This window comes from Verticillium dahliae, genomic scaffold, assembly GCF_000150675.1.
Source record: "Verticillium dahliae VdLs.17 supercont1.1 genomic scaffold, whole genome shotgun sequence".
Classification (NCBI taxonomy): domain Eukaryota; kingdom Fungi; phylum Ascomycota; class Sordariomycetes; order Glomerellales; family Plectosphaerellaceae; genus Verticillium; species Verticillium dahliae.
This window is the reverse complement of record NW_009276921.1, coordinates 1,608,670-1,622,726: the sequence shown is the minus strand read 5'-3', so window position 1 is coordinate 1,622,726 and position 14,057 is coordinate 1,608,670. Positions and strand designations below refer to the sequence as shown.

The 14,057-nt window shown below is 59.1% G+C and overlaps 8 protein-coding genes across 8 annotated transcripts; 5 read left to right on the top strand and 3 right to left on the bottom strand.

Annotated features, from left to right (window-relative positions):
• Nucleotides 1-295: 295 nt before the first annotated feature.
• Nucleotides 296-1,512, bottom strand: VDAG_00489 (AFG1 protein; the record flags this gene model as incomplete). Its single annotated transcript, XM_009651866.1, has 4 exons — nt 296-750; nt 818-901; nt 967-1,237; nt 1,291-1,512. 4 exons carry the CDS (start codon nt 1,510-1,512, stop codon nt 296-298), a joined length of 1,032 nt encoding a protein of 343 aa, XP_009650161.1.
• Nucleotides 1,513-2,300: 788 nt separating this feature from the next.
• Nucleotides 2,301-2,817, top strand: VDAG_00488 (uncharacterized protein; the record flags this gene model as incomplete). The annotated part of the gene is made up of 2 exons (XM_009651865.1): nt 2,301-2,707; nt 2,763-2,817. The coding sequence occupies 2 exons, from the start codon at nt 2,301-2,303 to the stop codon at nt 2,815-2,817; spliced, it is 462 nt and encodes a 153-aa protein (XP_009650160.1).
• A 150-nt stretch (nt 2,818-2,967) lies between these two features.
• VDAG_00487 (uncharacterized protein) lies at nt 2,968-3,757 on the bottom strand (the record flags this gene model as incomplete). The annotated part of the gene is made up of 2 exons (XM_009651864.1): nt 2,968-3,345; nt 3,416-3,757. The coding sequence occupies 2 exons, from the start codon at nt 3,755-3,757 to the stop codon at nt 2,968-2,970; spliced, it is 720 nt and encodes a 239-aa protein (XP_009650159.1).
• A 966-nt stretch (nt 3,758-4,723) lies between these two features.
• Nucleotides 4,724-5,002, top strand: VDAG_00486 (uncharacterized protein; the record flags this gene model as incomplete). The annotated part of the gene is made up of 1 exon (XM_009651863.1): nt 4,724-5,002. One exon carries the CDS (start codon nt 4,724-4,726, stop codon nt 5,000-5,002), a length of 279 nt encoding a protein of 92 aa, XP_009650158.1.
• A 685-nt stretch (nt 5,003-5,687) lies between these two features.
• On the top strand, nt 5,688-6,524 carry VDAG_00485 (uncharacterized protein; the record flags this gene model as incomplete). Its single annotated transcript, XM_009651862.1, has 1 exon — nt 5,688-6,524. One exon carries the CDS (start codon nt 5,688-5,690, stop codon nt 6,522-6,524), a length of 837 nt encoding a protein of 278 aa, XP_009650157.1.
• Nucleotides 6,525-6,897: 373 nt separating this feature from the next.
• Nucleotides 6,898-8,390, bottom strand: VDAG_00484 (serine/threonine-protein phosphatase PP-X isozyme 1; the record flags this gene model as incomplete). The annotated part of the gene is made up of 4 exons (XM_009651861.1): nt 6,898-7,934; nt 7,992-8,082; nt 8,161-8,284; nt 8,374-8,390. The coding sequence occupies 4 exons, from the start codon at nt 8,388-8,390 to the stop codon at nt 6,898-6,900; spliced, it is 1,269 nt and encodes a 422-aa protein (XP_009650156.1).
• A 367-nt stretch (nt 8,391-8,757) lies between these two features.
• Nucleotides 8,758-9,665, top strand: VDAG_00483 (uncharacterized protein; the record flags this gene model as incomplete). Its single annotated transcript, XM_009651860.1, has 2 exons — nt 8,758-8,843; nt 9,323-9,665. The coding sequence occupies 2 exons, from the start codon at nt 8,758-8,760 to the stop codon at nt 9,663-9,665; spliced, it is 429 nt and encodes a 142-aa protein (XP_009650155.1).
• Nucleotides 9,666-10,801: 1,136 nt separating this feature from the next.
• On the top strand, nt 10,802-11,746 carry VDAG_00482 (uncharacterized protein; the record flags this gene model as incomplete). The annotated part of the gene is made up of 2 exons (XM_009651859.1): nt 10,802-11,624; nt 11,691-11,746. 2 exons carry the CDS (start codon nt 10,802-10,804, stop codon nt 11,744-11,746), a joined length of 879 nt encoding a protein of 292 aa, XP_009650154.1.
• Nucleotides 11,747-14,057: the final 2,311 nt, after the last annotated feature.

Below are 14,057 nucleotides of genomic sequence, written 5' to 3'. Positions count from 1 at the left end.
GGCCGGCCGCGGCATCTTGCGGTAGTCGGTCGGCGAGTCGAGGTTAATGACGTGCAGCCGGTTCTTCAGCAGCTGGATCGCGGGGAGGAACGAGTCGCGCTGGATGCCGTTCTTGTAGAGCTCGTCGGGGTGGCGGTTGGATGTCGTCACGAGCACGACGCCGTGCGACATGAGCGATTCGAGGAGCCTGTCGAGGACTGTGTCAGTGGTTGTTTTGCAGTTCAAGGGGGGAGGCCCGCCTGGCGGGGGAGGTCGCCTGGCGGGGAAGGCCCGCCTGGCGTGGTTGGGTCTTCTCTCACCGTCGCAGGATCATGGCGTCGGCGACGTCGGTGCACTGGAACTCGTCGAAGCAAAGCACGTTGCCCTGCTCGGCAATGTCGGCGGCGATGAAGGGCACGGCGTCGACGTCGCTGCCGTGCTCGAGCTTCATCTTGTGGAGCCGCTTGTGGACGTCCTGCATAAAGTTGTGAAAGTGAATGCGCGTCTTGGACTTGACAGACGGCGGCAGCGTGTCGTAGAAGAGGTCCATCAGCATGGTCTTGCCGCTGCCGACGTCGCCGTAGAGGTAGAGCCCGCGAGGCAGGTTGCTGGGTATCGCGCCAATCTTGGCCTTGCCCGGCTTGCCTCGGCCGAAGAGGGAGCCGAAGATGGACTTGGAGGGCTTGAGAGACTCGAGGTCGGGGTGTACGACGGCCGGCGCTGCGTAGTTTGCCAGTTCATCATGGAGATGCTGCAGGCTCTCGATGATGCCTGGGACGCGGAAATAGTTAGCTGGGGCGTGGCGACAGCCTCTGTAGCTGGTTCTGGACCTGCTCACCCCTCTGATGCTCGTCGTTTCGCAGGGCGCCAGTCTCGACGCGGTGGTCGTACTCTTGCAACGGCCCTCGATTGTGGTTTCTCACTGCGCATTGTCAGCCTTGTCGGTCTGTCACAGGTTTGGCCGCTGCTCTGCTGGCTTCGCCTTACCATTCTTGGTATTCGCCGCGGCGACCGTCGAGGCCAATCTCTTCACCACGTGCTCTCGAGAGGAGCGAGGCGCCGGGTGCAGGCGTGGTGCAGCGACATGACCCTGCCTCGTGGCTCGCGCTCCAAACGTCTGGCTCGGTCGACAGAGGCACGCTGTGCATATCTTGCGACTTCGACCCTGCCTCAGCCTCGGCAACACGATGCCACCAGGCGCGTTGAGTCGAAGGCTGCGAAGCAGGGCAGAGGCGGCGCAAGGGCGCATAGTCGCGGTCTATAACATGCAGAAGTCTAAGCAATATTCTCCAAGGCGGAACCAAAGCAAACGAGAAGGGCTATGCCGTCGTGGCTGTTCATGAGACGTATGCAGGAAGCGTGATGCAACGTAAAGCCAATGGAGGGCGAGAATTCGGTCGTGGCCGGGTCGATGTGATCGGACGCATGTTCTGGCACCGACGGGGCATCTTCGTCAGGGCAGCGCCCGCCAAGTGCCAAGTGACAAGTGACGTGAGCACCCGCTGTCCGAATGCCGAACGATGCCGATGCCATGGTAGGTACTGTACCTACCCCTTGCTACCTGAGGTGCCTTGGGCTGCCTTAGACCTGAGGTGCCTTGGGCTGCCTTAGACCTGAGGTGCCTTGGGCTGCCTTAGACCTGAGGTGCCTTGGGCTGCCTTAGACCTGAGGTGCCTTGGGCTGCCTTAGGTAAGCCGAGTGGGAGGGCAGCGAGATACTCCCAGAGTCCCAGCAAACCACATCGTGGAGTCAACCCACATCATGGAGTCGACATGTCAACATCGGGCAAGAGACCTGGGCTCTCATGCACTTGACTTTCTCTTTGTGATACTATCCTTCACCTTCTGTAGAGATGTCCTTTTCAGTCCTGCTCCCCAGCAGGATCATTGTCCCTCTCATGCAACAGACGACATCTCCCATCATTGACGCAACTGACAGCAGGCAATCTGGTTTAAAAAGTATGCTTCAATGAGCCTCGAAGTTCGTGTCATGCGAAATCACTCCAGCACCGGTTGCCTCCCATTCACTGCTGGCACATCCCTTCACCAGTGGCACCACTTCACTCCCCTGCCCGCATCACCATGAAATCCCCATCACCTGGGCTGACGGCGAAGGAGATGACAACCCTGGCGGAGGCGTCAGTGATGCAGCACCAGAGTTCGATACATGACGCAGATATCCAACATGATATAACTATAAATAATACACTACTATATCACGTTTTTCGGAATCGTAGTCTCATGACCAGGACTCCCCAACAAGATATTCGAGAAATCATACATCCACAGCTAACCACACATTCAAGACACCCATACACTGCAATGCAGCAGCCCGTTGAGAACACCAGGGTCCTGTCGACCCGCCAACGTGTCCATCACCACTCTGGCGCTGCCCGGCCATCCACCATCATCGGCATCCTTCGGCTGGTCCAGATGGTTCTTGCCAGCATGGTCATCATGACGCGCCCCGCCGTCCTCGACTCCATGTCAACAGGGGAAGCCGACCACGGCGACTGGGCCGTGCTTTTCGGCATCACCGCCATCTGCTACGCCAAGATCTGCTACCACAGCCCATTCGGACCCCAAATGGCCTGTGTGGACTTGATATGCGCGTGCCTTTGGTATCTCATACTCGCTGTTTTCCGCGAACCTCGACTCGTCGAATCCGGGGCCACGAATGTGCCCCTCGCTCTGTCAATTCAAGCCAGCCGCCTCTCAGTTCTACTTTGGTATGGAACGGGCCTCTATGGGTTGTCAACGTGGTGGAGGCAGTCTAATGGTCAGGTTCGGCGAGGCGCGCATGTTTCGTGAGGGCCTCAATCAGAAGATGGAGGCATAATTCGAATCATCACACATGGTATCATGACACATGAATACGACCAAATGATATGAGAGACATGATGCTTTACATCCGCTGTCCATCTGCCGCACTGTGACGCATCTCTCCATCAGTGACGGGACCATGGCAGAGTCCCCAGGACAAGACATGTTAGACGCTGCCCGCCAAGAGCAAAGCCACGCCGAGAGACCCAAGGATCCTCATCCCAGACAAGTGGACCGAGCTGGCCAAGCTATCGCTGCCCTCACGCGCGCTCCCACCAGTCGATTCCGCCTCACCCGAGGGAACTGCATCCCCGGCGCCGTTGCCAGCCATGTCATCCGCAGACGAAGCCGTCCCGAGCTCGCCCCCAAACGCCTCGACGGGCGAAGACGAGTTCCGCCCCACGGCGTTCTGCGTGTACGCCAGCAGTGTCTGGTTGATCGTCGGGTTCACCACCCCCACCATGCCCATGGCACAGTGCTGTCCCTGGCTGCAGTAGAAGAAGATGGGCGCCGTGTCGTTGACGGTGACCTTGAAGACCTCCTCCTATCGTGCGGGTCAGCGTGTGCATCGGGAAGGAGTTGTTGGGTCGACTTGCATTCTTGCCCGACGCAACAGGCACGAAACCCGAGAAGAACCCGCCCTCGTCGAGGGGAGAACAGGGCGCCCCGTATCCGCCCGCCACGACGCTGTGGTTTTGCGGGTAGAAGTGAAACTCGAGCACGTCGCCGACGTCGGCGGCGATCTGGTCGGGCAAGAAGGAGAGCGGGATGCTGGCGACGTTGATCTCGATGGTCTTTGCGGCGACCCCTGCGCCAAGCAGGCCAGCAGCGAACCAGTACTTCATGATGAGGGCGATACCGTGGTTGAGGAGGACTTTGGGAGCAGTGATCGGAAGATGGTTCGTTGGTGCACCTGATGGGAGGACGGTCTGCGAGGGGGTCCATTGCATCTTCATGCTTTTCGCCAGCCAGTGCTCGGGTGGGCGTCCCAAGGCTAGAGCATCTTCCTTTGTAGCAGGCGCTTGGCGGAATGGTTGTTTCTTGGAAACTGAAGGTGCATCACATAAAGAACCATCTCAAGTGATGGTGCCACCAAGGAAGTGGCGTGGTCGGAGCGACAAAGAGCCTTGATTGATGATTCTCACCGAACGCTTTCATACCTCCCCAGCACCCCAGAAGAAGACTGTGCCGGCCCTCAAAGTAGAATGTCTGCACCTAGGGTGGTTGTGTCTCCTGTAGGCAAAAGCAAGCGACATGTCCGAACCCTGGTCAAGGATCAACATGGCTGTGCAGAGATGGCCTTGGACATATCACGTCTCATCGCCGTCAACACAATCAGGAATGGCCTCTGAAATGGAGTAGCAGTAAACATAATGCACCATCTTCAGAAAGCCAAAGCTGTCAGAACAAGTTCCGCCCGACTCTCCACTCTCTAGGTACTCGCAATGATCCTCACCAAGCTGGAGAAAGCCCAACGTCGCTACCTCACATCGAGGAGGAGGACTCGAGAGGAAGCAAGACAAGAAACCGACATAGACGAGGCTTGTATTCCAGAGCAAGGACCAAAGTCGTTGCTCCAATCATGGCTGCCGCGGATAAGCGCATGGCTCAGGCCTGATCGCACCGGCACACCTGACAAGTCCTTTGTGCCCTGTCCCCAAATCACATTTCTCGTTGACGGACCCCCGGATATAGTCTGTACCATTTGCAGAGTATCTGTTTTGAGCCTCTCACCCGAAGGCGACAGCGCTCGTTTGGCAGGTCAAACAGACAAGGACAACAGGACGCCGGCCATCATGCCCTGCGGCCATCTCGCGTGCGCAGGGTGTTTGTCAACCTGGTTCGAGGAGCACGATACGTGCCCGTTCTGTCGCTATCGGTTGGTGTACCGCAAGTGCGGGCACAAGATACAACTCAGACGAATGACAGAGGGCAGCATCTATCTGATCCCGGCCACGATCCCGGACGGAGGTGTCATTCCAGACCTGTGCTTTTGCTGCCACGAGGAAGAGCTGCGAAGGACGGCAGAGATCAAACTGGAGGCTTGCCGGCGCAGGTTTCGCACGGCCAGAGGTCGTTTCCAGGCTTCAATGGGGGATGAGCAGGCTCAAGTGCTGTTGGAGAGGAAGGCCGAGCTCGAAAGGGTCATGCTGGATGAGTTCCATGTCAAGGCTATGAGCCACTGGCTGAGCAGCTGGTGACCCAGAGCAGGGAGCCCGCACACGTGAATCGAATAGAATTGCCCAAGCCTTTCATGGTGCTCCTCGGTGTTAAAAATACAAAATACAATGGGCTGCCACTACGTGGTCTCTCTGCTGTGAACATGCCCAAAGAACAAAGAATCCGATATCTAATTCCATCACTGGCACCTTCATGTTGATAGGACGTGAAATCCCGTTGCCATTCCTGGCGAAGGACAAACAAAGAAGACATACCAAGAAGCCACATTAGACGCGGAGAACACGTGTTTCATTGTTCACCGCCAAATTCATCATTGCAGAGCCAGAGTACAGATATAACTATAGCCTGCCGTTCTTTGTCAGATACCTACTTTGTCAGATACCTACTTTTTCAGATACCATCAGACTTTGGTCCTCGATTGATGCCCGAGGCACGAGAGCCCGACTGCAGAAGTGAACGGTATCAGTCCGGGCCCAAGCTCGCTCATGCGATGCGCTGCGGACAGGCTTGCTGCGCGCGGTGAACAAAGAAGAGACGTGAATCCAATTCACTCATATCTAGCAGGGACTCGACGGGAAACACCTGGTCTCCAGACCTGAAGACTCGACACGCGTCAATTGACTCTAAAGAAGACCCGACTTGCCAGGGAAATCTGCATACTTTTCCATTCGATTGTCACATCAGTCGCATACCAGCTCAACTACCATGACCGGGAGGAAAGACGATGGAGGTGCGGTCAAGAAGGCCCTCCGCCAGAAGCGAAAGGTCCGCTTCGAGGACCAAGTCAAGGACGACACGCCTCGTTCTGACTCGAAAAGACGCAAGAGCTCGTCGTCGTCAAGACAAAACCCATCACCTCTCTCCAAACCCGACCAGCTCGCCGCGTCCCCGCCCCCCGAGCCGCCCGCCGACCTCACGCCGGCCGAACAGCGACGCCAGGCCGAGCAGGAGCGGCGCGACACGGCCAACGAGCAAAAGAGCCCCGTGCTCCCGACGCCGCGGGCCATCCGCGAGGCGCACATCAAGAAGGAATACGCGCCCGACGACCGGGCCACGGCGGAGCTGGCGGCCGGCATGCTCAACCTCGTCAGCCTCGCGGCGCGCATGAGCGCGTTCCCGCCGGGCGACGCCGGGCGCTACGGCGCGCTCGGCTACATCATCAAGCGGCTCGACCGGCTCGACCTCGACGGCGTCGACGCGCGCGTCACGGACATGACGCCGGCGCAGGCGGCGGCGGCGGAGCGCGACGTGCAGGCGCGGCTGCGCGAGGGCCAGGCGCAGCAGCGCAAGCTGTTCAATATGAAGAACACGAAAAAGTACGCCGCCGGGCTGCGCAGGTTCGTGGCTGATCCGCCGGCGTACCGGCGCGAGGTCGCGGCGCGGTGCGCGCGCATCTTCATCCACGACAGCTATGCGCGGGCGTTTGTCAAGTGGCTGCGGCAGCTGGACCGGGCGGCGCGTCTTGAGTGTCGGTACTTCCATGCGGTGAACTGGGAGCCGCGGAAGGTGACGGATGGAGAGACGGAGGTTTGGGTTGTGTAGCGTGCTTCTGAGAGGGGGTTAGAGACTCGTTTTCGCCTGGGTGGATGAGACGCCTATGTATAGAGGAGATGCAGACAACAGCATGGTGGCAACGCGGATTGTATTTATAGCGTTCATGTGAAAAAAAGCTTCTTTCTATCCGTCAGCCAGAGCTTGTTTCGCTGCAAGATGTAAGCCCGACCCCCGTGATCCAGACTGCCTGAGTGTCATCACAGGGCTTTCCGTGTCCCCTCGCGGCGCCGTGTGGCAACCCGACCCAACTCCGATGCTTTGGAAAAATAAAAAGGACGAGCGACAAAGAAGAAGGACAAAGACAACAACCAGAGCCTCGTGACAAGAGGCTCGAAAATCCGAGTCGAATGTATTGTTAGTTTTACAAAAAGTAGTCCGCGACCGGCTTCTTCGCGGGCATACCGCGCGAATCCTGGGGCGCGGCCTGAAAGACGCGATACCGGCGCGCCGGGCCGTTCCTCGGCAGGGCCTCGAGATCCTGCATGGCGCTCTTGGTGCCAGGCGCGGCGGCACCGCCGGTGCTGCGGTTGACGTCGCCGTTGCTGCGGGCGAAGAAGCCGGCGCCGGACTGGTCCTCGCACAGCTCGAGCAGGGCGGCGACGTTGCCGCAGCGGTAGCAGTAGTTGGGGGCGGACCAGACGGTGACGATGCTCGAATCGAACATCTCCTTGAAGCCCTCCATGACGAGCTGGTGGGCGCGGGCAATGAGGGAAATGTCGTTGCGGTGGTTGAAGACTTTGACAATGTCAGCGCCAAACAAGAAACCGGCACCGCGGGGCGAGAGACCCCAGCCGTCAATGTCGTCGGGGTCGGACCACAGCAGGTCGCACATGGCGCCCTCGTGGGGCACCTCCTGTTTCCTGTCGAGCAGGCGGATCTTATCGACGCTGTCGACGAGGGGACTGAGGCCGCCGTGGACGCAGAGGACGGCGCCGCTGGGGTTGCCGACGCTGCCGCCGCTGCTCCCTGAGGCGCCGCTGCCGGGGGGCCCCGTCTTGTCGCCGGCCTGGGGGGCGTCGGGGTCGGGCTCTCGCTCGGGCGTCGGCAGGCGGCCTGTGACCCTGTGGAACCTGCTGATGAGGTTGCCCGTCTGGTCGCACACTTCGATCTCGATCTGGTCGTCGATGGGCTTCTGTCCAGGGCTCGGCGAGAGCTGCTGGGAGGTGCCGAGGACGATGGCGCCGAGAGCGAGGTAGTCGAAGACGTCACAGCAGTAGCGCCAGACGTTGGCGGAGCCGTATTTTCGCATGCACTCGTCGTAAAAGCCGTAGACTGTTGTAATTTGTCGGGACTCGTGGTTGCCCCGGATCAGCGTCATTCGGTCGGGGTAGCGGACCTTGAGGCAGAGGAGGAGGAGGAAGGATTCGAGGGAGTAGAAGCCGCGGTCGACAAAGTCGCCTGGGCGTGTCAGCATTGGCAGCAGGACAGAGCAGCAGGGCAGGGCAGGGGACTGACCCATGAAGAGATAATTTGTGTCGGGCACATCGCCGCCGACGCGGAAGAGCTCCATCAGGTCGTGGAACTGGCCGTGGATGTCTCCGCAGATCTGGGAGGATTAGAACCCCTCATAAAAAAAATAAAAAAAATAAACCCCGAAATAAGCCCAGGCTCCCGCTATGCATACCGTAACAGGCGCCGTGACGGTGACGACGTTGCCCTCTTCGATCAGGAGCTCTCGCGCCTTGTGGCAGAGCTGGCGGACCTCGGCCTCGGGGATCGGCCGACACGCGCGCAGTTGCGCGATGGCCCTGCAAGTACACTCAGTCAGCGGTCAGCGGGTTGTGATGCGAGGGCGCCGCCTGTGGAGAGGCGGGAAAGGGAAAAGAAGCATGCGTACCGGTCAAGGTCGCTCATGGTGGGAGGGGCTGGAGAGCCTCGGTCTGCGATGGAGGTTGTCGCGATGATGTCGATCTGGGTTGGTCGAGAGACTCTGGGTCAGAGACGGGTGACTGGCGAAGAATGTATGGAAAGTCTGCAGCGGGGCTATGTTGATGTCGTGCGACCAAGCCAGATGGCGACGTGCGACGTGCGATAGAAGCTATGATGGGGTTTGGCAGAAATCTCCGTCGTTTGTCGCGTGTTCGCCAAAAATCGGAGAGTGCTGGGATGGAGCAGGCGCGGAAAGGCCCAAGCAGCCATCATGACCGGCCACAGGGCAATTAGCGCAGCGGGAGCCCTGGAGCGCGCTGAATGCCCCGGAGGGCGCTGGATGCCCCGCTGAATGCCCCGGAGGGCGCTGCAGGATGCTGCGCCGTGCAGGTCCCAGCAGGCGCAGGTCGAGCCTCGCACATGCAGTCAAACTCCGAGGTACGTACCGGTGCCTTTAGGAAAGATCCACCCTAGAACCACCACCAATCGGACGCCGCATTGATGCGATGACTTGTGATTCCACTTTTCTCACGGCCACGGAGCCAGTCAACGTCACGCATCGCCCAAAGCCGGTCGGTCGTACTTGCATCGTCGCGCGACAAATTTGGCTGCTTCGGTCCTTCCTCGACGCCGGCAACCCGTGTGCCTTCAACAGCCTCGCCATACCTTCCCAACGCTCATCCGCCCCTCACTCCGGCTGGCATGCCGTGGCCATAGGTGAGGCACCATCGATTGATCCATTGGCATCGCAGAGACCATTGGCATCGCAGAGACCATTGGCATCGCAGAGAACACTCATTGACCTCGCCAGCAACGGCGAGACAAGCTCCTCCTACCCTCGACTCCGACTCCCGACACGCCACCACGACGACACATCCATACGACACACACATCATGCCACCACACCTGCATCCCAGGTCACGAATGACCTCCTCCCTCTTCGCCACCACCGTCGTCGCCAGCTTCTTCGTCGTCGGCCTACCTCACATCCTGCCCTGCCCGGCACCACGCGTCGCCTACGCCGACGGCGAGGTCGTCGTCGGCGAGGACGGCAAGAGGAGGCGCCGCCGTCGCCGCGACAATCCGCCCGAGATCAAGGACGGCATTGTCCACTTTGACCAGACCCCCGACACCGCCGCCGTGAGCTGCTCCAAGGACGACAGGGCGAGTCGAGAGTGTCCCGTGCCCAGGCCAGGGGGCATGCTGGGCGAGTGGCTAGGCTTTCACGCAGAGAAGAAGGTCGACCAGAGGACAAATTGATCAAAAATAAATCCTTCCGGAAAATGGCAAACGGTGCACGCAATGTGAGAGCAAGAAAGAGTGTGGCTCCTGTCGTCTGAAAATCGAGCTGCCGCCACAAAGTGCCATCCGAATCGCCCACGCCTCTCGTCTGTGTTTTTTTTTCTCTTCGTCCCCTTTCGCCATTATGCCACGGCATTAGTCCAATTCGCCACGGGACAGTCGAACACGTTTCAAGAATCCCCCCCCCTGGCGAGCCCACGTTTCTCTTTTTGCCATTCCGGACGATCGTGGTCGATGACACGTCGGAGTGCCCCCTGTATGGGGCGACAGGGGTGGGGGGGGGGGGAAGCGTCAGGGGTCATCCAGTTAAGCATATCGTCGATCGTCCCGTCAACAACGTCCCGACCATCAGCAAACATGGACACGACTGAGCCCCTTCGTCGAAGACATGCCGTCTGATGCTGGCAGGTGGCGGAGCTTGCCGGTGGCTGTTTTCCTGCGAGATCTTGGCATGTCATGGGCTTGCGCAGCTTGTTTTGCTGCTTTGCCGACGCCCTTGCCAACACGCAAGCAGGCGAAACGATCCTCGCGATGAAACCGGCAGCCCACGCCTTCCTTGGATTCGCGTTGGCGATGCCCGGTCGATAACTGAGCCAGGCCCTCTCGAGGGCGGAGGGCGGAGGGCGGAAGGGCGGGAGATGCTGCGCGACTGGTTGCATGCCTGGGTAGACAGGCTGTAGAGTAGCAAGGGCTGTTTGGTCTTGGTCAAGTCTAGCAGTGTGACGAAAATAGTGTAACGAATACGAGATGTAGGTATATAAGACCGTGGTCTGCCTCACGTTCAATGCTCTCTTCTCCTTCTACAACTGCAGGACTGTGTCTCTCTCTTCAACTTTTTTCTCTTCTTTCACACCAGAGGTTCGTTGTTTTTCTCAATCCCTAGAATAACCACTTCAAGAAAGACAGACTTGCTAACCGTGACAGCTGTGCTCTTTTTCCGTCTCTCCCTCTTCCTCCATTTTTATCTTCCTTTACTCAAATCATCCACTCCTTGAAGCCAAGCCAAAGGTATGTGACTAAAAACCCCCATGTCCTCGATCTTCACACACAGTCTGACAAGTCCCAGCTCCATTCATTCCAACCACCCACCCACCATGAAGTCCTGGACCATCGTTCTCGTCGCCACTGGCCTGGCGTCAGCCCTCAGCATCCCCCGCCCCATCGACGCCCGCGCCGACTTTTCCATCGCCATCCAGCAGGCTGGTGCCGCGCAGCCCGCCGCCGGTAAGGCCATCGCGCCTGCTGCCGGCCAGGCCGGCGAGGAGGCGGCAGTCGGCGAGGGCGAGGGCGAGGCCCCCGCCGTCGACGAAGGCCAGGACGAGGCGGCCGCTGAGGAGGGCGCCGAGGCGCCGCCTGCCGAGTCGTCTTCGCCCGTCGAAGAGGCTGCTCCCGAGGTGACGGCGCCGCCCGCCGAGGGCGAGGCACCTGCCGAGGGCGACGCTGCCGCGTCCGAGAGCCTGGCCGAGTCCACCACCACCACCGAGGAGGCTGCCCAGGAGACGGCACCGCCGGGTGAAGGCCAGGATGAACAGAACAACGACGACGACAACAACAACAACGACAACAACGACGAGAACAACAATGATGGAGAGAACGGCCAGGGAGGTCGCGGCGGTAAGAACAACGACGACGACAACAACAACAACAACAACGACATCATCGACGAGATTCTCGGCGGCGGCGGGCAGGGACGTGGCGACAGGAAGGGCCAGCAGGCGGCGCTCACGCAGGCCATTGTCCAGCTGACGCAGGCCATGGGTCTCGGCGGCATCCTCAACCTCAACGGCCTCGCCAACATTGGCGTCGGCCAGGAGCTCCAGCTGCTGCTCCAGCTGCAGCAGATTGCGCAGATCCAGTCGGCGGGCTTCATCACCCAGGTCGACATTGTGGGACTTCTGCAGCAGAACCAGCTATTTGGTACGTTGGGCACGCAATGCAAGCCAGTGTCACCTGTTTCACCCTTTTTGCTAACCTCGTGACCAGGAGGCCGTGGAGGCATTTTCAAGCGCCAGGAGGAGGTGCTCGTCAGCAAGGCGTAGAAGAGTAAAGGAATCATAAAAGGAACCCAATTGGAAGGGGGTTTCAAGACCTGGGAAAGCTTGCGCAAAAGGGGTTACTGGGTTTTCTTTCCCTTGGCAGGGAAGTCCGGGCCTCGTGCCGAGCGGTACGTGATGGAGGGGATTTCTGGCTTGCCAGCCTGAGTGAGACAGACATCCATGTTCAATAAAATAATTCCTATGCTATCGGTCCTCGCCTGTGGCTCTTCTTGTGTTGGGTGCTGCTGTTCGTTTGTCCAAGCACTGGCGCTGAAATTAGGAACCTTGGCGAGTTTACTTGGCCAGCGAACCTATCGACGTCGAACTGCAGTTGCGTGCTTTGGTCATTCGCAGAGTACGATGTATTTGTAGGGTGTACGCCATGCACGAGCATATCCAGATGCCATTGTATGCCATCAGAATCAGACGCTGGAAACCAAACGCCAGATTCCGTAGACACTAGATGCATCGTGAGTGAAACCAGGCATTGCCCTCTGCCTCGAGAAACAGGCCCACCAGAGACATGCACGGTCTCAAGGCCGTCCCAAGTCGTCGTCACCATGTCTGCCATCCCATCTGACGAAGAGCTGACAGACGTGCCCGTAAGGCGACATCAGCCTGGAGGCGCCACCAGCCTGGCCGAGCCAAGACACTGTCACGTTCGTCTTGTCAGAAAGCTGCCCGGATGCCCCCAAGCTCCGGGCCCAGCACAAGCGCCAGCGTCAATGCAAACTGTGCATCATCGGCGGCCTGTGACGGTCTGAGGGAGGTGCTCGTCTTGGTCTGTCGCTGGCCGCTCGGACGCATGACAGGAGCAGCCAGATCCGACACGGGCGGGGTGACAGACGTGCAGGGTTGATGTGCATGCCTCTCGCAGGGGGGGGGGGGGCTTCTGTGTGCAAGGCGAGGTGGTCGGATTGCCCTCGGGCGTGTGCGCATGTCGCCAAACCTTACTTGAGCCTCTTAAGGCGCGTCAACCCTGACCCCTTCTCTGGTGTGTTTGGTGTACCAAGACGCCCACCACGCCCAAGACCTCCGAGAGACGCGGCTCTGCAACTGCAAACAGGCTGCGCCTTGACCTCGACACCTGCATCTACCCCACATGGAATCCGACGTTCACGTTTCTTCGAACCAGTTCCTGATAGTTCTTGGCCGTCTTGGGGCGTCGTGTCCGAGTCACGCCTTTTGGGGCCAGAGAGCATCTTTGACAGCCTCGGCCAACGTCTTTGACCGCCTCGGCCAACATCTTTGACCGCTTCGGCCAAGCAGCAGGGACAAAGAGGAAGGAATCAGAAAGAAAACCATCGTCTGGTGTTTGACCATTCCTGATCCTCAGTCATCAATCAGCATTGGCAAATGAATCGCGCACACTCTTTCGTCGTCTGATATCGTCAAGGACCTCCCCAAACCGGTGCGACTGTCCTGTACACATGTGCCTCTCTGCTATATGTCAACGTCACACTCTCACCCGCGCATCGAAAAAAAAACTCATCAGACGGCCAGCCGCCCAGACGCCGATCCCGCTGTTCCCACCTCACCCTGAGGAAGACCTCTCATCCGGTTCTTGGCTTTTCCTCACATCGTCTCGCCGCTGCCGGATGTCCCAGCTATCCCCCCGTCTTCTCCTGTCGTCATTGGACCTGCCTCGCGTGATCAACAGGAAATCCCGCTAAATCCAGTCTTCGTTTCCCAGATAGACTTAAAAGATGTCCATCCACAACCAAGTGCCCCCCGCCCCTGGCCTTTCATGCGGAGCTGAGCCCCTTCGGCAACGCAGGTCCCGTCCCCAGGATGGCACGTCGTCTCAAAGCGCTACCCTCCCAGCCCTGCCGCCACTCCTGGTTCTGCTCCTGGTCCTGCTGCTGCCACCTACCTGCAGTGCTGGGGCAACCATGTATTATGTTCCTTGGCTGTTTGTACGGCACTTGGGACGATGATACGTCTGTCCCTCGTGAGCAGCTCTCCCCCCCGTTGCGCCTCACAAGATGCCATCCGACTGGTAAAGGTGCCGCGGCATGCGCACGGAGAAATGTATCGTCCCATGCCAGGCCTGCACTGAGCCCCATGATGTGACCCCTTGCCCTCCCCTGTCGATGTTTGACTGAGCCTAATTTTTGTGTATGGGCAGGCAGGGCCAAGGCTGGTTCGCGATGGACACGGATCTCCCTCAGAGCAATCTTCCGAGGGGAAGGGGAGGGTGGAGGGGCAACCGTGCCAGCCGCCTCGTCTGTTGCCCGAGATGCCATCCTTGGCATGCCTGATATATAAGAGGTCGTCCCGTCGTCGACAATGCCGTCTTCTTTTTTGTTTTCTC